Below are 21837 nucleotides of genomic sequence, written 5' to 3' on the forward strand. Positions count from 1 at the left end.
GTCTAACCCAAGCTACAAGCAACCGAAGTCAAAAGCACTATTTTAAGCTGATTGTAAACAGCGGGTTTGAATCTGAGTAAGAACATCAATTTTCTCTATCCTATTTATCAACTTTCCTGAAAAAAAAAAAACCCCAAGAAGCAAAAAACCTCCAAAAGTGAAGGAGGGGGATCTTTGCCCCACCCTTTTACTAACAGAAGCGGCGAATTAAACCTTTTATGGAGGATCAATTGAAATGAAATGATTATAAAACCTAAATCTGGATAAGTCTAAAATTGCTGGATGGTTAAGATTCTCATTTTAAAGGCAATTTGTTCATTCTGAAAATTTGAAAAATAAACCGGTGCAGACATCTAGTGGTGGATGAAGACTATGACAGCTATGGCTTTCATACGGGACTTGGCAAAATCTGGAAAAAAATAATTTCTACTTGTGACCTTCAAAACTCTAACAACAGAGAACAGCTGTGACAAAAAAGAAAGCAATCTGGGCTGCAGACAAAGAGAGACTTATAAACTTTAAGGAGCTTTCTGGATTACAAGTATCTACTTAACTCTGACCCCAAAGCTATTTGCAGAGAAAAGAAAACTTGGATTCTTGGTCATCATGGAAAATCAGAGACTTATAGAAAGAATTTACCAAGAAAAAATAAATACTTTTCAAGAGAAAACATATGATATGTTGCAACTAATTCAAATAACAATGATTTCAAACCACAAAGAAATCCAAAATAACTTTGAAAATATAAACCAATTCATCTCCAATTTAACTTTACAACAACAAAAAATTCCAGAAAAAAACAATAGAGAAGGAACAGATAAAACAGATAACTGAATACAAATTTGAGGATAGAGACTTAAAGATGGAACCTAACAAAACAAAGAAGTATGATTTAACCCAAGTGGGAAAAAAATTACAAGAAATACTGGATTTGGAAAAGACAACTTATACTTTAATACCACAAAACAAATTTGAGGATAAGAAAAAAGATTGGACAAAATGGACTGCAGAGACGTCAGGAAAAGCACTAGAACTGAAGAGACAGAAAATGATAAGAGAAACAGAGAGAAAAAGAAAGAAAAAGATTTTCAACAAACATGAATGGGCAAATGCCTCTTACAAAGATATTGTACTTGACTTACCTTTTATATCTACAGTAACACTTACAAGCATATGGAAAGATTCTTTGATTCAGCAGAACATATTGATTAAGAAAGATACTGGGCAAAAGAAAAAGGCTAAAGTGAAAATTAAGAAATAGAGATGGGACCTATCACAGAGAATATTTTAAAAAGAAACACCTGTTTGAATATGGTTAAAGAAATAGAAAGATTTTGGATATGAATTTTATTTTAAGAGGGAAGAGTCCCTCAAGTAACATAGTACTTTCTTTTTCTTCTTATTATTTTATTTCTTGATATGAGTAATATAAAACAGTTGGAATGGCTTATATAAAATGTTTTAGATATTTAAAGGTGATTGACTTTAAGAAAATTACAATGGATTAAAATGTTTTGAATAAGAGTTAAAAGACTAGAGGACTAGATTTATTAAATGGAATATTTAAAGATTAAATATATTTTTAATTATGGTAAAAAAGAATGGAAAAATTTTGGAGATAAATATGTATTAGCTTATAGGAAACAGGAATCTTAAGTAGCATACTATCCCCTTTTATTTTTCTTTATTCTTATTCTTCTTTTTTTAGTCTTATTTATTCCTTAAGAAAGGTAAAAGTATTGGGATGGCTTACATGAGAAAAAATATACTTAAATATTTAAATGTAATTAACATTGTAGGAAAAACAAATGTAAACAAGAACTGTAAACAGGATCTCTGATGAGGCAACCAGAATGACTAGATAGAAAAGAAATATTATATTGATGTGATTGTTATCTGTAGAAATATTAGAAATTTTTTTATACTCAATCGCTATTTACCAAAACAACAAGAATTGTATTAACTTAAGGTTGGTAGAAGAGAACATTATAATAACAGTAAAGTTATTATGTGGATTATAGATTATAGAAACCAACTGTTAGTGAATGTTTTTTAAATGTAAACCTAGACAACACACTGTTTACCAAATATTAAGGTGACTATGTTAAAAAATCAATAAAACATATTTAAAAAGAAGTTTTCATCTCTTACGGCAATCACAAAGGCTATTTTCTTCCTGATTTTTCTTCAAACTATTAATATTTAATCCAAACCTTACAATTTGTGAAAGACAAAACAGTTGAAAGTAAACATAAAATTGTTACTTCAAACATACCGACTTATTCCTTTTCTCAGATTTGTTTTGGGTAGCATAAATATGGCATAGTGAATAATTACTGTTAGCTTCCTGTTTATATCATAAATTATATATAATGGTTTGGAATAAACAGGTATTACCTTTTCTCAGGTCATAAAATCAGCCAGATTGTGTTTGCTCAGAGAAATTTTCAATATGAGGCTGCTCATGAGAATCACTGATATTCAAATATCCTCCAGAAATTGTCTTTCACTTGGGTACAAAAATAAACTGACAGAATAAATAAAATTCACACATCGTATGACTGTGAACCTACTTTCAAAGACAAGATGTAAAAGCTGAGACTGACTATTAAGTATCAAGAGTCAGTAAACTGAAAGTCTTCCTTGGCAACTGAAAATACAGTTAGGCTATTACATCAGATAAGGAATCCCTGCAGATTTTACTCCAATAGTTGTTGGCGATTATAAGGGGTGGTGCTCATCTCCATTTCAAGCCCACTGAGTCAGCACTTTCTGCAGTCATGTGGCAAGCAACATGGAGGGCTGTTACCTTCCCACCAAAGTGATATCTATTTATCTACTCACATTTGCATGCTTTCAAACTGCTAGTTTTGCAGGAGCTGGGAGCAAGTAATGGAAGCTCACTCTTTCACATGGTGCTTAGGTCTCAAACCTCGGCTGCCGGCTTTCAAGCTGACAAGCCCAATGTCTTAACCACTGAGCCACCGCACCTCCCACATCACATAAAAAAATCCATATTAACAGCACATACTGTGTCGCTTTAACTCTTTCTGAAGTTTGCTTATTTGATTGCTCTTCATCCTGTTACTAGGTAGAGGTTTCATCTTCTTTGGCTTCAGTGTTGTTTTAAGACTTGGTCCAGCCCTTGCATCCACCACCTGCAAGAAGGCAACAGGCCATCTTAGTGCCATCAGGAACAATAAGGTCTACACAGATAATTTTTTTAAAATAGGAAAATATGCTGATTTGAACTTAAAAAACTGGATTTCCAAAGCTAAAAAAAAGAAAAAGAAAAAAGAGGACAACTGAATTTCTTTATCAAGCCTATCTAACCCAATAGAAATTTGTGATTGGTACTTACCAAAGAAATTAAACAGTTGGAAAATGTGATATTTTATTCAGAATTTATTCTGCCAGTGCATTTTGGTTTAACAGACAACACGAGCTTACCTACTTGGACTTATTTTATTCAGCCATTCCTCTTTCTCTTCCGAGATACTAAAAGACTCAATGGAAAAGGGAACCAATACTACTTAAAGAAAAATGGATTCATTTTCACAAAATAATGAATAAAGTGCTAACATAAACTGGAGCTCACATGTTTGAATTTTCTTCTATAGCAGAAAACAATATGCTAACCAAACCACAGTTATTATAGTTTCCAAATGTTGTAAAACAGTTACAGGAACAGCTATCCAGTAGAAATAGATATGTATGTCTCTGGGGGGAGGGACGGTAGGTATACACAAGGAAAATATTCATAAAATGTATAGTTAATGAAAATAGTGTCCAATGCATTATCAGAGAAAAAACTGTTTGCAAAAATATTTCCAAGTTTTATTAGGAAAGAGATGTTTAAAAATATGTACCAAGTTTCATACAAGTTGTAAGAAAATTAGAATGATATAGAAACTGGACAAAAATTTAATTAAGCTAAAACTGTGAAACTGAGAAAAACTATAGTTTGACAGATTAAAGACTACTTATTAAGTAGTCATTATTTAATGAGGGTAATTAGGACAGGCATTTCAGTCACTAAGAAATGTAATAAAGTGCAACATTGTGTGTGACCACATTGCTTAGTGACTGTAGTTCCTGCTAAGTAAATCATCACAAGTCATTAAGCAAGGATCTCACATGACTGCAACTTCATGCCAAATTCCTAATTAACTGTGCAAATCGCAATCACATGACTGTGGGATGCTACAACACTGCAATACTTGGAAGTTCGGGTCAGTTACCAAATCACCAGATCACATGACTGCAGGGAGGCTGCAATGGCCAAGCACTGGTTGTAAGGATCCTTTGTTCAGGACTGTTGTTAAATTTGAAGTTGCTAAACAAGTGGTCCTTAATCGAGGACCATCTGTAATCATTCTCGCTATACCTGTTCACCCTTAATATAGAAAGACATTTACTACAAGCAGCATTCCAGCTACTGCCTACAATCAGGAGTGTTATGGTCTACCTACAGATAGCTTCATCTGTGAGAACTAGACTGTCAATTAGGAATGTTCAAGCCAGACTTGTTGTGGCTTATACAACACATGATCTCTCTGTCACCACCTTCCTCATGTTTATTTAACTTATTATACTCCTACGAGTCATAGCAATAAAAAAGGCAGGTAAAGACAAAGCCAGAATGGCAGCAGCTCTAGGCATGTTGAGTACTCAGTAAAAGAGAAAAATATTGGATCACCAATCTTGGCTTACACTGCAAGGCACAGATCTACCTATTTTACTTGGAAAGTCTGAGGTGGCCAGTTGAAAAACTCCTGTGAGGATAAGTAAGAATTTCAATTATTCCCCTCAGAGCTGCTACTTTAAGAAGCTTACAGCTTACAGTTCAATGATCACAAAAAGAAAGATCAGCGAAGATATGAGAAATCTCGCCAAAGTTAATCAGGTCTTGGATCACGCAAGCACCTAGGCAGACAACCTGAAATCCCGTATACATCACTTGGAATTGCATGAAGCAAGTAAGAGGGCCAATCAATAGCCCCCTTTAAACATGCAAATGTAAATGCACCCAGCAGGACAGCTTGCTGTTTAGTTTCTCTTTCCAAGCATTACTGTACCCTGAGGAATGAAGTAGTACAGTAGCCCCATGTTCTTACCATCAACCTAGGCTTATTATACTAGAAATGGGACTACTATCTAAATTGCTAAAAATGGGATTTACTTGGGGTTGCCTTTGAAGACCACTCAGAAACTTCAGCAGGTTCAAAATATGACTGCTTGTTTACTGATCGGCCAGTCCTGGTTCAGCAGAATTCTGCCCACCTCACAGAAGCTGCACTGGGTCTCAGTAGGCATCCAAGTACAATCAGTGGTCTGGTAGTTACTGATAACTACTGTAGAAAGTATAAGGAATGGCCTTGAAGGACAAGAGCTACCAAGACAATGGTCAGATAAATAGGAGATGAGTCGAGCCCAAGAAAATAATTTATGAAAATGTTTCAGACAAGCCTCTGCCTCGTTCACACAAAGAGAAAGGGAGGGAGGGAAGCACATTCAGACTTGCAAGATTCTGTTACTGTAGCTGTAACAATAAAAGTAATCCTGATCCTTCCTTCCTTCCTTCCTTCCTTCTAAAATGTATTGGCTGCCCATGTTACCACAAGATAACTCTGGGCGGCTTATAATCATCATCAATTACACGTGGGGTGAAATGGGGGTAGGTGGCATCTGTTGTTACTTGATCAACTACCTCCACTGTGCTCTTCCCTCATTGGGGCCCCAGTCAACTAGCAGAGCCAGGTCTTTAGGCCCTTATGAAAGAATAGGAAGGTTGGGGCAAATCTCACATCGGGGGTCAAGATGTTCCAAAGGGCAGGTGCAACAGCAGAAAAGGCCCTTCCCCTGGACTCTGCTAGCCAGAATAATTGGGCTGATGGGACCTGCAGCATTCCTCTTCTACCGGCACGAGTGCATTGGCATTGGTTTTTTAGTTAAGCCTTCCTTGTAGAGCTGAGAAAAGCTCAATATGGGTTAATTCTTCAGTTATTATGAGACTGTCCTTCCTGAAGGAGAACTTACTGTTCAGCGGTGGTGGCGCAGTGGTTAGAATGCAGTACTGCAGGCTAACTCACTGCTCACTCCAGGAATTCGATTCTGACTCAGCCTTCTATTCTTCCGAGGTCGGTAAAATGAGGACCCAGATTACTAGGGGCAATAGGCTGACTCTGTAAACCTCTTAGAGAGGGCTGTAAAGCACTATGAAGGGGTATATAGGTCTATTGCTATTACTGTTACTGTGCAAGGAGTGATCTGTTAGTGATCCAGAAGATGACAATAGAGACAAAATTCTCATATGGAATCTTCTGCCTCCTGAACTGAGAGGCTCTCTTTTTAACAGCAGTCTGGAAACAAGTAAAGAGCATCTTTCAGCCCAGTTTTTAGAGGACTGCTTGAAGAAAAGTTGGCTGCCGTTGCCCCCGAGGGTTATAATTTTATGGTTGTAGCTACCAGGTGAAGTTTAACCACGGGGGAAATTGTGGCCCTATAATTTCATGCAAGTTAGGTTATTTGGAGATATTATTGATGTGTTGTTGTTATGAACTGCCCAGAATTTGATGGAGAAGGTAGCATATAAATGATGTTAAAGAAGAGTGAAGAATAAGTAGCAGTTTCATACCTGAGACACAGGCATGTTCCAAGTAGAAAGACAGGATATGAATCTCCTCATAACTGAGGAGTTTTACAGTTCAAAATAAAAGCAAAACAGATGTTCAAAATATTGAAAGGGGCTCTACGATGAAAATTGTAGGCTGTGTAAATCATAACTTTCTATTGCAAATAGTGGCAGGAAAGCTTCCTGTTTGTCCTCCTCAACTAAAGATCCACCTGTGTGGTCCCCAAGCAGCCTTTTCCCAACCCTATGTCCTCCATGGCTGTTTGACTCCAAACTCTCAATTCTCAGCATTGCTTTATCATGTCGGAGAAGAGCTGGAGGGTGGAATTAGCTTAGAGTTGTTACACTGCCACAAGCAGTCCAAGTCCAGCCCCCCCCCTTAATTCTAGTGATCCTTATCTAGTACCAATTTAATGCTGACCATTATGAGACTAGGTTCTTGTTTATAGGCAGCCTTGACAATAAATCTACTGCAACTGCAATCATTAAGCAAGTCTGACTGAAGTCCTGATGTGGTAGGATAATGCCAGGATGGGAAAAACTGCCCTAAAATATACCCTTATTTGGCAACTTGAATGTAGCCCTCTCTTATTAACAAGGAGGCTTCATTCAAATAACAGACTTCACTTGGCTAAATTGGGATTCGCTAGTTATGTTGTATGAACCCAGACACTATGCACACACATGTGCTTATTTGCCACACATACATTGAATACAAAGCTACCAGCCACCTTCCTTCCTTCCTTCCTTCCTTCCTTCCTTCCTTTCTCTCTCTCTCTCTCTCTTTCTTTCGAATTCTGGGAGTTAAAGTCCATCCATCTTAAAGTGGCCAAAGTTGAGAAACACTGATCTATTGCATCCACATTAAATAACTGATTATGTTCTGACTACATTGCTTCTTCTGTTTAAAGTTGTAAATTTTCCTTGGCTTTAACTGTTAATTATTTCATGTAATGCATAACTTATCATATGTATTAGAAGGGTGAGATATACCTGAATGTGAGCAATGCATCCATATCTATCAATAAAAATAACATGAATCACTTCATAATTACAGTTCAGGAACTCACATGATTCCAATTCTTTTTTGATCCTGCTGGCAGCTTTTTCCACCTTTTCACCAGAAGCACACAAGCATTGCAAATATCTCCTGAGCGAGCTTCATGCAGACTGTAAAGAGAAGACTATAAGTCAATTACTGCAAAAAAGCAGCAAGGGAAAACAGCTACATGTGTGCACATACACACACAGAGATGCTTGACTTTCTACAAGAGGCAACATTCCAAACTCAAATCATTATCTTGGGGTTAGCTTGCTATTATGAGATCATAATCTTTTTAAATTTTGTATTGTATTACTGTTTTAAACTGGCTGTAAGCCGCCCTGAGTCCTCCGGGAGAAGGGCGGGGTATAAATTTAATAAAATCTAATCTAAACTTGCAAAAAACATACTTTAAGATAGTTATATGAAACTGAATTACATTAAATTAAGCAAAGGTGGGAGACAACTTTGGAGTAGATAGCCATTATATTTTAACAATGTATTAAAGAAAGGCCTTCTCCTCTTCCTCTTATTCTCTGAGATCTTCACATGGGGTAGAAAATCAGGAAAAATCATGTCAAAAAGGTCCTGTTTCAAAAGGCAGCTGAATTTTTTTTTTTAAGACGTTTCACTTCCCATCCAAGAAGCTTCTTCAGTTCTTCAGCTTTTTCAGTCAGAACTGAAGGGGCTTCTTGGAAGGGAAGCGAAACACCTTCAAGAGAGAAAGAAAAAAGAAAGTCCAGTTGCCTTTTGAAAAAGCACCTTTGAGTCAACCATGGATGACTGAAAATCTCCATAGACATTCAGAAAAAAAAATATTTAGCAGATCAAAGCACTAGGCTCTACTCTCTTATTTGCTTGCAGGATTGCCTCTGGGTCCTACAAATGCCTCACTGGGATGAAACAGGACGTTTCTGGAGATTATTTTGCCCTCTGGAAAAGGAGTGATTCTGTGACTTACCATTAGCACCACAGCAATCGTTTTGTGGGGTCCAAATGAGTGCCTGGCCCACCAAGAGTCTTATAAGCTGATACAGGGCCACTGAGCCCCCTTGACATCCCCATTCCAATCTTCAAACTCAGAAACCAAGGATAAGATATTCCAATTTTCAGCCAGCTGGGAATTACTGCTTTGTCCTTCAGGAGGTTACCTTGCCCTTCTTCCCACACAGACAACTCTTATCTGCCAAATATTTGTAAATGCATGCAAGGGGGCTGCATCTATCCTCCAGACTTCCATGCTAAAATTAGCTGGAAGCAAACCTCCCTAAGTTCAGCAACAGACAAATTTCTCTCTGAGATCTTTGCCAAACGCAAAACATGTGGCATTTTTCATGTTGGAGATCAGCTCTGGTGGTAGGAACTCCATGCACTGCATTCAACATTTCCCTTCTGCACAGCCACAGAAAACATTAGGCAAAGCTACTGCAATTGGAACTGCAGCACCTCTTACCCAAAACAATTCTGGAAGTCCTTTTCGTATCGCTTGCTGTCCGTGAAACGGGAGCTTGAAGACTTGGCCCGGCAAATACAGCAACCCTCCAAACTGCGATACATCTTCGGTTTGTGAAAGCCAAACATTGTTCTGTCCTTCCTTTAGTCTGCAGGGGTAACGGGGAAGTGAAGGTTGAGCTAAAAAAACAAACAAACAAGGAAGACACGGTGAAAAGATGAAAAAGAAACCTCCTCCAGTTATGGTTCTTCCAACTGACACTCTGCATTGCAATCAAAAATGCTCCGCAAGTGCTCTAAATTAAGCATTACCACCACCGCCCTAAATAAAGGCAGAAGTCTCAAATCCATCTTCATCGCTAAGGATCACTGGCAGCTTTTTCCGCCCTTCCTCTCAAGGCAAAGGACGTTACAGGAAATGCAATGAGACATGTAACAAGGTGACCTAAGACACAAGATCTATTTGCCAAAAGCAAAATGAAAAACAACAACACCTGCCTTGTGGAAGGGACAGATCTGCCAGGCTTAAAACAAGCAGTGAGAAGGATGGTGGGAAAGGGGGTTACAATCCTATCTATTCTGGAGGGGAGGGGGGGACGAGGAGGTTTTCTCTGCCACGGACAGTCACATCCAACAAGGAAAGTGTTGTCAGCACTAGGTTGCCTACTCTGTATGGGTGTTGTGATAATCTGAATCTCTCACCATTCCATCATATTCACCTCTGGGTGAATATTTGCCCACGTCCTTTCTACTTGCATGGAACAAAATAAAAATATAGCTGAAGAGGAAGAGTTTAAGAAATTATCAGCCTTACCAGGTAGGCCAGAAAGGAGACACAACCACACAAGCTAATTCTATTTTATTGTAAAGCTACCTTAACAGAATCTTGCAAGTTTGAAAGCACAATTATTTTGTCATCTCCTTTACAGCTTGAGAAACTAGGACAGTGATGGCGAACCTTTTAGAGACCGAGTGCCCCAAAACTGCCCCGCCCCCACCCTGCCCCCCGCACCCTCAGGGCCACCGACCACCTCCACAGTCCAACACAGATCGCCCAGGCAGCCCAGCAGCACCATGGCAGCCATGCCCTCCGCCCACACCCCGCAGAATCATCTGCACACGATAGGGCACGAGGGCAGATTCTTGCCCGGCTGCCATATCCTTGGCTGCGCTGCTCCACACGGGTCGCACCCAGGGGCAACTCCCCTCTGGGGGGGCTGCTGGTGAAGAGGGGGCCGCGGGAGGAGGCAAGGCTGGGATGACGGTGCATGTGCCCAGAGAAGGCTCTGAGTGCCGCCTCTGGCACGCGTGCCATAGGTTCGCCACCACTGAACTAGGAAGTCTCTTCTGCTATCCACTACATAGCTGTGAGCTATGTTTTTTTCCTTATTTGATGGTTCCCTAAGCACCATCTCTTTTGCCTTGCCTCCTAATAAGGTCTTTCCCAAATACCATTACAGTAATCATACTTGCAATAATAGTAACTGGGTTTTACTTTAACAGCTGGTACTTTATTTTAGATTGTTATTCCTGCCAGGACAACATGAGTTGGCTAAGGCATCAGGCTAGAAAGCAAGACATGGTGAGTTCAAGTCCCACATTAGCCATGAAAGCCAACTGAGTGGTTTTGGGCCAGTCATTCTCTCAGGCCAACTTACCCTCACAGGGTTGTAATTGTGGGGAAAATGGGAGGAGGAAGGTGTGTTGGATATGTTTGCTGTCTTGAGTTATTTGTGAAAATAATAAAGGAGGGGTATAAATAAATAAAGCCAGGAAGATAAAACAATAAATCAAAATAATAAACAATACATCCAGCAATACTGAAAGAACAGTACTTTGGATAAGGTTAAATTAGGCACATCTTCCACCTACAAGCTTTTTCCAGATTTTGGATTGTTCCATGGCACAAGGGTTTACATCCATCGGGAGGTGGCTGCTATTGTTAAAAAACACCTACAGCTTTCTAAATGCTGAGTGGGTATTAAGAGTTAAGCTGGTCCCCACCCACTAAATTGCAATCAGGAAGAGATGATGATACAATACAGGGAGGAAAGATCCATTGGAACATTTTCATTCCCTATCTTAGTTTCCACAAGTGGAGATCTTTTTCATGGCTCTTTCTGGAGGCCAGATTCATAGAGGAGGATGGCTAAATTCACCAGATCTGATTCATTAATCTACAACTACACATTGTAATGGAATGTGTGGATGACCTTGGGGAATGTGGGGAAGAGATGCTGCCTAGGAAACAATCAGACAAGAGAGGCAGCAGCCTCCAGAAAGAAACTTAGGAAGGACCTGCCCTAATGAATCAGTTAAAAATGGTGCAGGAAGTTTGTTCTTTCAGACTTGCAAGATTCTGTTAATGTCGCCTTGCAGTAAAGTAGAATTAGTTCATTTGGTCATCTTTCCCCGTCTGGTTTACCTGGGAAGACTGATACACACCATATTAAATTAACTATGGGTTATAAACTACTATGACTAAGTTTGCACAAAGCAAAAACCAAACTAACCACACTGTGGTTTAGTCCAGTATGTAAACCTAGTCAGGTTTATCACACAGTATCACTCAAAAATTAGGTACTGGTAGTCCTTGACTTACGACCATAATTGAGCCCGAAATTTCCGTTGCTAAACAAGATAGTTGTTAAGATAGTTGTCCCATTTTACAACCTTTCTTGCAATAGTTGTTAAGTTAGTAACATGGTTGTTAAATGAATCAGGCTTCCCCATTGCTTGTCAGAAGATCATAAAAGGAGGGAGGCGGTTTAAACGGGCTAGCTCTTCCAAAAATATTTTAACTAAAGTGTTTCTTTTGTTCCAAATAATATATATATAAATAGAGTTAGAATTATTTGATGATCCAAATACACTGACATGGAAAGCTAGTTGGCAAAGAAAGAAAGCTAGAGTAAGATTGAAGGAAACAAAAGCTTTGACCTATTAGAAGGGATGCTCTATTATGATTAAAGGTTTGAATATGGTTAAGAATAGATTGTTAGAACTAGAAATATTATTATAACTAGATAGTTAGGGTTTGTAATTAGAATATTATATCTTGGTATGAGAAGGAAAATAAGAATATGTTAAGAATTTTGAATAAGGGATTCTTTTGGTTGCCCAAATATAACTTGTTTTGAAATTATAAATGATTGGGGTACTTTGAATATGGATGGGAAACTAAAATGGAAAAAAAAGTAAAAATAGGATATGAATTAAATAAGTGAAAATTGAATGCAAATGCAACTAAGATGCTTTGGCTAGGAAAGATATTTTAAACTGATATTATTGATATTAGAAAAATGTAACAAATATTGATATGCACTTCTGTGTTTACTAACAATAATAAGAATTGTAGTTGCTTAATGCGGAAAAATTGTTATTACCAGAAGAGAGGATGTACTGGTGGGTGTAACATTGGACTTAGTTGGAAAAACTTATATGTTATCACCGAATTATTAATGGACTCAGTTATCACATTGTCTATTGAGCACTTGCTTGTGAAAACAGAAAGTTAATAAAACATTTATTTTAAAAAAAGGTGACCCCAAGGACACTGCAGCCCTCATAAATAAGAGCCAGTTGCCAAATGTCTGAATTTTGATCTTGTAATCCTGGGGATACTGCAACAAATCATAAGTCAAGTTAGTCCTCGACTTATGACCACATCTGAGCCCAAAATTTCTGTTGCTAAGCGAGAGTGAATTTTGCCTTATTTTATGACCTTTCTTGCCATAGTCATTAAGTATGAATCAGTTGCCAAGCATCTGAATTTTGATCACGTGACTATGGGGATACTGTAATGGTTGTAAGTCACTTTTTCAGTAAACAGACTATTTCGAAATTTGGAATGAAGTGTATAAATGGTTAGATTTAAAGAGGCACGCTGGGAAGAATGTTGATGAATAAGTTGATAACTCAGAAATCTTTATACTGGTATTTTTTATATCAGATAGAATTAAAAGTTATTTAACCATAATGTATATTATTGAAAGAATGCTCACTTTGTTATAATGTAATTTTTTTTTTACAAGGTAATACCAATAGTATTGTTCAAACCAGGGAAGTTGTATCATGTCCAATGTGTCTTTTCTGTTTTTAACTGTATCATGTCTAATGTTGCGCCCCTTTCTGGATCGTGACACTCTACGCACGATCACTCAAGCCCTCGTTGTTTCCTGCCTGGACTATTGCAATGCTCTCTACATGGGGCTCCCCTTGAGGTGCACCTGGAGGCTCCAGCTAGTTCAGAATGCGGCCGCGCGGGGGATTTTGGGGGCCTCTAGATACTCCCATGTAACACCTCTCCTGCGTGAGCTGCACTGGCTGCCTGTGGCCTTCCGGGTGCGCTTCAAGGTGTTAGTAACAACCTTTAAAGCACTCCATGGCAATGGACCTAGGTATTTGCAAGACTGCCTCCTACCAAATACCTCCCTTCGACCAGTCCGCTCCCACAGAGAGGGCCTCCTTAGGGTGCCGTCGGCCAGTCAATGCCAGCTGGCGACCCCCAGGGGGAGAGCCTTTTCTGTGGCAGCTCCTGCCCTCTGGAATGACCTACCCCCCGACCTACGTACAACTGCGGACCTGCGCCTTTTTCGCCGAGCCCTGAAAACCCATCTATTCCGTGCGGCCGGCCTGGCGTAGTCTTAATTATGTTTTAGTACAGGTTTTATATGGGGTATTTTAGAGCAGGCCTTTATTTATTTAATCTGATTTTAGAATAGATATTTATTGTGATTTTTATTATCGCCTGTTCACCGCCCNGCTTCCTGTTTGTCCTCCTCAACTAAAGATCCACCTGTGTGGTCCCCAAGCAGCCTTTTCCCAACCCTATGTCCTCCATGGCTGTTTGACTCCAAACTCTCAATTCTCAGCATTGCTTTATCATGTCGGAGAAGAGCTGGAGGGTGGAATTAGCTTAGAGTTGTTACACTGCCACAAGCAGTCCAAGTCCAGCCCCCCCACTTAATTCTAGTGATCCTTATCTAGTACCAATTTAATGCTGACCATTATATGACTAGGTTCTTGTTTATAGGCAGCCTTGACAATAAATCTACTGCAACTGCAATCATTAAGCAAGTCTGACTGAAGTCCTGATGTGGTAGGATAATGCCAGGATGGGAAAAACTGCCCTAAAATATACCCTTATTTGGCAACTTGAATGTAGCCCTCTCTTATTAACAAGGAGGCTTCATTCAAATAACAGACTTCACTTGGCTAAATTGGGATTCGCTAGTTATGTTGTATGAACCCAGACACTATGCACACACATGTGCTTATTTGCCACACATACATTGGATACAAAGCTACCAGCCACCTTCCTTCCTTCCTTCCTTTCTTCCTCTCTCTCTCTCTCTCTTTCTTTCGAATTCTGGGAGTTAAAGTCCATCCATCTTAAAGTGGCCAAAGTTGAGAAACACTGATCTACTGCATCCACATTAAATAACTGATTATGTTCTGACTACATTGCCTCTTCTGTTTAAAGTTGTAAATTTTCCTTGGCTTTAACTGTTAATTATTTCATGTAATGCATAACTTATCATATGTATTAGAAGGGTGAGATATACCTGAATGTGAGCAATGCATCCATATCTATGAATAAAAATAACATGAATCACTTCATAATTACAGTTCAGGAACTCACATGATTCCAATTCTTTTTTGATCCTGCTGGCAGCTTTTTCCACCTTTTCACCAGAAGCACACAAGCATTGCAAATATCTCCTGAGCGAGCTTCATGCAGACTGTAAAGAGAAGACTATAAGTCAATTACTGCAAAAAAGCAGCAAGGGAAAACAGCTACATGTGTGCACATACACACACAGAGATGCTTGACTTTCTACAAGAGGCAACATTCCAAACTCAAATCATTATCTTGGGGTTAGCTTGCTATTATGAGATCACTTGCAAAAAACATACTTTAAGATAGTTATATGAAACTGAATTACATTAAATTAAGCAAAGGTGGGAGACAACTTTGGAGTAGATAGCCATTATATTTTAACAATGTATTAAAGAAAGGCCTTCTCCTCTTCCTCTTATTCTCTGAGATCTTCACATGGGATAGAAAATCAGGAAAAACCATGACAAAAAGGTCCTGTTTCAAAAGGCAGCTGAATTTTTTTTTTTAAGACGTTTCACTTCCCATCTAAGAAGCTTCTTCAGTTCTTCAGCTTTTTCAGTCAGAACTGAAGGGGCTTCTTGGAAGGGAAGCGAAACACCTTCAAGAGAGAAAGAAAAAAGAAAGTCCAGTTGCCTTTTGAAAAAGCACCTTTGAGTCAACCATGGATGACTGAAAATCTCCATAGACATTCAGAAAAAAAAATATTTAGCAGATCAAAGCACTAGGCTCTACTCTCTTATTTGCTTGCAGGATTGCCTCTGGGTCCTACAAATGCCTCACTGGGATGAAACAGGACGTTTCTGGAGATTATGTTGCCCTCTGGAAAAGGAGTGATTCTGTGACTTACCATTAGCACCACAGCAATCATTTTGTGGGGTCCAAATGAGTGCCTGGCCCACCAACAGTCTTATAAGCTGATACAGGGCCACTGAGCCCCCTTGACATCCCCATTCCAATCTTCAAACTCAGAAACCAAGGATAAGATATTCCAATTTTCAGCCAGCTGGGAATTACTGCTTTGTCCTTCAGGCGGTTACCTTGCCCTTCTTCCCACACAGACAACTCTTATCTGCCAAATATTTGTAAATGCATGCAAGGGGGCTGCATCTATCCTCCAGACTTCCATGCTAAAATTAGCTGGAAGCAAACCTCCCTAAATTCAGCAACAATTTCTCTCTGAGATCTTTGCCAAACGCAAAACATGTGGCATTTTTCATGTTGGAGATCAGCTCTGATGGTAGGAACTCCATGCACTGCATTCAACATTTCCCTTCTGCACAGCCACAGAAAACATTAGGCAAAGCTACTGCAATTGGAACTGCAGCACCTCTTACCCAAAACAATTCTGGAAGTCCTTTTCGTATCGCTTGCTGTCCGTGAAACGGGAGCTTGAAGACTTGGCCCGGCAAATACAGCAACCCTCCAAACTGCGATACATCTTCGGTTTGTGAAAGCCAAACATTGTTCTGTCCTTCCTTTAGTCTGCAGGGGTAACGGGGAAGGGAAGGTTGAGCTAAAATAAAAAAAAAGGAGGGGGAAAAAAAACAAGGAAGACACGGTGAAAAGATGAAAAAGAAACCTCCTCCAGTTATGGTTCTTCCAACTGACACTCTGCATTGCAATCAAAAATGCTCCTCAAGTGCTCTAAATTAAGCATTACCACCACCGCCCTAAATAAAGGCAGAAGTCTCAAATCCATCTTCATCGCTAAGGATCACTGGCAGCTTTTTCCGCCCTTCCTCTCAAGGCAAAGGACGTTACAGGAAATGCAATGAGACATGTAACAAGGTGACCTAAGACACAAGATCTATTTGCCAAAAGCAAAATGAAAAACAACAACACCTGCCTTGTGGAAGGGACAGATCTGCCAGGCTTAAAACAAGCAGTGAGAAGGATGGTGGGAAAGGGGGTTACAATCCTATCTATTCTGGAGGGGAGGGGGGGACGAGGAGGTTTTCTCTGCCATGGACAGTCACATCCAACAAGGAAAGTGTTGTCAGCACTAGGTTGCCTACTCTGTATGGGTGTTGTGATAATCTGAATCTCTCACCATTCCATCATATTCACCTCTGGGTGAATATTTGCCCACGTCCTTTCTACTTGCATGGAACAAAATAAAAATATAGCTGAAGAGGAAGAGTTTAAGAAATTATCAGCCTTACCAGGTAGGCCAGAAAGGAGACACAACCCACACAAGCTAATTCTATTTTATTGTAAAGCTACCTTAACAGAATCTTGCAAGTTTGAAAGCACAATTATTTTGTCATCTCCTTTACAGCTTGAGAAACTAGGACAGTGATGGCGAACCTTTTAGAGACCGAGTGCCCCAAAACTGCCCCGCCCCCACCCTGCCCCTCCCCGCCCTCAGGGCCACCGACCACCTCCACAGTCCAACACAGATCGCCCAGGCAGCCCAGCAGCACCATGGCAGCCATGCCCTCCGCCCGCACCCCGCAGAATCATCTGCACACGATAGGGCACGAGGGCAGATTCTTGCCCGGCTGCCATATCCTTGGCTGCGCTGCTCCACACGGGTCGCACCCAGGGGCAACTCCCCTCCGGGGGGGCTGCTGGTGAAGAGGGGGCCGCGGGAGGAGGCGAGGCTGGGATGACGGTGCATGTGCCCAGAGAAGGCTCTGAGTACCGCCTCTGGCACGCGTGCCATAGGTTTGCCACCACTGAACTAGGAAGTCTCTTCTGCTATCCACTACATAGCTGTGAGCTATGTTTTTTTCCTTATTTGATGGTTCCCTAAGCACCATCTCTTTTGCCCTGCCTCCTAATAAGGTCTTTCCCAAATACCATTACAGTAATCATACTTGCAATAATAGTAACTGGGTTTTAGTTTAACAGCTGGTACTTTATTTTAGATTGTTATTCCTTCCAGGGCAACATGAGTTGGCTAAGGCATCAGGCTAGAAAGCAAGACATGGTGAGTTCAAGTCCCACATTAGCCATGAAAGCCAACTGAGTGATTTTGGGCCACTCATTCTCTCAGGCCAACTTACCCTCACAGGGTTGGGTTGTAATTGTGGGGAAAATGGGAGGAGGAAGGTGTGTTGGATATGTTTGCTGTCTTGAGTTATTTGTGAAAATAATAAAGGAGGGATATAAATAAAGCCAGGAAGATAAAACAATAAATCAAAATAATAAACAATACATCCAGCAATACTGAAAGAACAGTACTTTGGATAAGGTTAAATTAGGCACATCTTCCACCTACAAGCTTTTTCCAGATTTTGGACTGTTCCATGGCACAAGGGTTTACATCCATCGGGAGGTGGCTGCTATTGTTAAAAAACACCTACAGCTTTCTAAATGCTGAGTGGGTATTAAGAGTTAAGCTGGTCCCCACCCACTAAATTGCAATCAGGAAGAGATGATGATACAATACAGGGAGGAAAGATCCATTGGAACATTTTCATTCCCTATCTTAGTTTCCACAAGTGGAGATCTTTTTCATGGCTCTTTCTGGAGGCCAGATTCATAGAGGAGGATGGCTAAATTCACCAGATCTGATTCATTAATCTACAACTACACATTGTAATGGAATGTGTGGATGACCTTGGGGAATGCGGGGAAGAGATGCTGCCTAGGAAACAATCAGACAAGAGAGGCAGCAGGGGCTGAACAGTCAGAAAGAAACTTAGGAAGGACCTGCCCTAATGAATCAAGCAGTTAAAAATGGTGCAGGAAGTTTGTTCTTTCAGACTTGCAAGATTCTGTTAATGTCGCCTTGCAGTAAAGTAGAATTAGTTCATTGGGTCATGTTTCCCCGTCTGGTTTACCTGGGAGGGCTGGTACACACCATATTAAATTAACTATGGGTTATAAACTACTATGACTAAGTTTGCACAAAACAAAAACCAAACTAACCACACTATGGTTTAGTCCAGTATGTAAACCTAGTCAGGTTTATCACACAGTATCACTCAAAAATTAGGTATTGGTAGTCCTAATTGAGCCCAAAATTTCCGTTGCTAAACAAGATAGTTGTTAAGTAAGATAGTTGTCCCGTTTTACAACCTTTCTTGCAATAGTTGTTAAGTTAGTAACATGGTTGTTAAGTGAATCAGGCTTCCCCATTGACTTTGCTTGTCAGAAGATCATAAAAGGAGGGAGGCGGTTTAAACGGGCTAGCTCTTCCCAAAATATTTTAACTAAAGTGTTTCCTTTGTTCCAAATAATATATATATAAATAGAGGTAGAATTATTTGATGATCCAAATACACTGACATGGAAAGCTAGTTGGCAAAGAAAGAAAGCTAGAGTAAGATTGAAGGAAACAAAAGCTTTGACCTATTAGAAGGGATGCTCTATTATTGATTAAAGGTTTGAATATGGTTAAGAATAGATTGTTAGAAATAGAAATATTATTATAACTAGATAGTTAGGGTTTGTAATTAGAATATTATATCTTGGTATGAGAAGGAAAATAAGAATGTGTTAAGAATTTTGAATAAGGGATTCTTTTGGTTGCCCAAATATAACTTGTTTTGAAATTATAAATGATTGGGGTACTTTGAATATGGGTGGGAAACTAAAATTGAAAAAAAAAAAAAGGAAAAATAGGATATGGATTAAATAAGTGGAAATTGAATGCAAATGCAACTAAGATATGCTTTGGCTAGGAAAGATATTTTAAACTGATATTATTGATATTATTAGAAAAATATAACAAATGTTGATATGCACTTGTATGTTTACTAACAATAATAAGAATTGTATTTGCTTAATGCGGAAAAATTGTTATTACCAGAAGAAGAGAGGATGTACTGGTGGGTGTAACATTGGACTTAGTTGGAAAAACCTATATGTATCACTAAATTATTAATGGACTCAGTTATCACATTGTCTATTGAGCACTTGCTTGTGAAAACAGAAAGTTAATAAAACATTTATTTAAAAAAAAGTTGACCCCAAGGACACTGCAGCCCTCATAAATAAGAGCCAGTTGCCAAATGTCTGAATTTTGATCTTGTAATCCTGGGGATACTGCAACAAATCATAAGTCAAGGTAGTCCTCGACTTATGACCACATCTGAGCCCAAAATTTCTGTTGCTAAGCGAAAGTGAATTTTGCCCTATTTTATGACCTCTCTTGCCATAGTCATAAGTATGAATCAGTTGCCAAGCATCTGAATTTTGATCACGTGACTATGGGGATACTGTAATGGTTGTAAGGGTAAAAAAATGGTCATAAGTCACTTTTTCAGTAAACAGACTATTTCGAAATTTGGAATGAAGTGTATAAATGGTTAGATTTAAAGAGGCACGCTGGGAAGAATGTTGATGAATAAGTTGATAACTCAGAAATCTTTATACTGGTATTTTTTATATCAGATAGAATTAAAAGTTATTTAACCATAATGTATATTATTGAAAGAATGCTCACTTTGTTATAATGTAAATTTTATTTTTTATTTTTTACAAGGTAATACCAATAGTATTGTTCAAACCAGGGAAGTTTTATCATGTCCAATGTGTCTTTTTTTTGTTTTTAACTGTATCATATCTAATGTGTCTTTTTTGTTTTTAACTGTATATTCAATAAAACTATTTTTAAAAAGTCACTTTTTCAGTACTGTTGTAACTTTGAACAGTCACTAAACAAATGGTTGTAAGTCGAGGACTGCAGGCAGCAGACAGATATACATACATATATATATATATGGGAGGGAGGGAGGAAGAGCTTTCATTGTGCAGCTGCTGGCTTTCTTCATTAAGAGTTTTTCTAGTACTTGCCATAAAACCAGCTTATCAAGCGCTTGTGTCCTTGAATCATTGCCTGCAAAAGTTTCTACTTTCAGAATCGGTTGAGGCCAAGTCTGTCAAACTTCCAAGAGAGCAGGACTAAGTAGTGCCTTCTGTTCCACTGGTCATGTAAGAGTTGCTAACAATAACAAAGGCAGAAAGAATCTCCAAACAGGATGCATCCCAGCATGGTAAAAAGATCTTGTTTTCACCCACTTGTCTTCCTTCAACCTTTTCTCCAATTTCTTCTTACACTTCATCTTTTTCCACCCGATACATTTTAAAGCAGCCATCACTGTACTTTATGGGTGAATTACACTGCCCTGGACATCCTTACCTTCTATTTCAGTCCTCTTAATTTTCATAAAAGTTGTCATTCCTGAACTTCTATTCTACCTTCCCAGTTATGACTGCAGCACCACCTCCGGTATCAAAGAGCAGCTCCATTGTTCAGTGGCATAGTTAGTTCAAAGAAAACATGAACTCAATAAAAGACTTACTTTCCATAAGTCAACAGTATTGAGCTTAGAGATGAAAGCTGGAAAAATGCAAGAAACATAAAGGCTTCATTTTGGTTATAAATTATTATTTGACTTAAATTGTCCACTTCCTCTTTTTATTTAGTTTGAAGATTAATCCAAGACAAAACTCTAAAAACTCTGAATATAACTTGAGAAGCTACTAATTTGGCAAATGATCTACTCAAAAGAGTTATTATCAGTGAGGGAATAAAACAAAACTGTTGAGAAAACTATTTGTTAAATTCCACGATAACACTCCAACTTTCTATATAATTTTGTAGCCATCGCTTATGCATTTAAAGATAGAATACTACTGAATGTAAAGTTAAATAAAAATTGTTAATTATTTGAGTGAAGTTTCTGTGAATTTTAATGCAGTAAATGCAGACTTTCCGAAGCTGATATCCAACGAGCATTTAAATCAACTAATTCGGTTCCATACTCATCAGCAGCAAATCCAAAGTCAAAAAGTCCAGGCAAAAGAACTTGATATTCAAGAAGACCTCCCTCCCATGAGTTGCATTTTAAAAAATCTGATTTTATTCTCTTAAAACTAAACAAGAGAAGTAAACACAAATAACAAAATGTTTGAAGGTGTATGAACTGCGATACATTTGAAAAGAGTTTTGTAAAATAAATGTGAACCATTTTCCAAGCATCCAAATTTTGATCATGTGACCATGGGGATGCTGTAACAGTCGCATGAAAAACAGTCATGTCACTTTTTCAGTGCCACTGTAACTTCAAACGGTCACTAAATGGACTGTTGTAAAGTTGAGGATTCCTTGTACCTGGACCAGTCAGCAAGAAT

General features: G+C 38.9%; 1 protein-coding gene across 1 annotated transcript in view; it reads right to left on the minus strand.

Moving 5' to 3' along the window:
* Positions 1-9262, minus strand: part of SINHCAF (SIN3-HDAC complex associated factor) — a 14327-nt gene extending 5065 nt beyond the window's left edge. Inside the window, exons 1-3 of the mRNA XM_015815677.2 lie at positions 9130-9262; positions 7705-7804; positions 3032-3158 (exon numbers count right to left, since the gene is read on the minus strand). Of these exons, the coding sequence (XP_015671163.1) occupies positions 3032-3158; positions 7705-7804; positions 9130-9257 (355 nt within the window). The 5' untranslated portion in view covers positions 9258-9262. The remainder of the gene's footprint in view (positions 1-3031; positions 3159-7704; positions 7805-9129) is intronic.
* Between the last annotated feature and the right edge of the window lie 12575 nt (positions 9263-21837).

This window comes from Protobothrops mucrosquamatus, unplaced genomic scaffold (assembly GCF_001527695.2).
Source record: "Protobothrops mucrosquamatus isolate PMUCROS unplaced genomic scaffold, P.Mucros_1.0 scaffold363, whole genome shotgun sequence".
Taxonomy (NCBI): Eukaryota; Metazoa; Chordata; class Lepidosauria; order Squamata; family Viperidae; genus Protobothrops; species Protobothrops mucrosquamatus.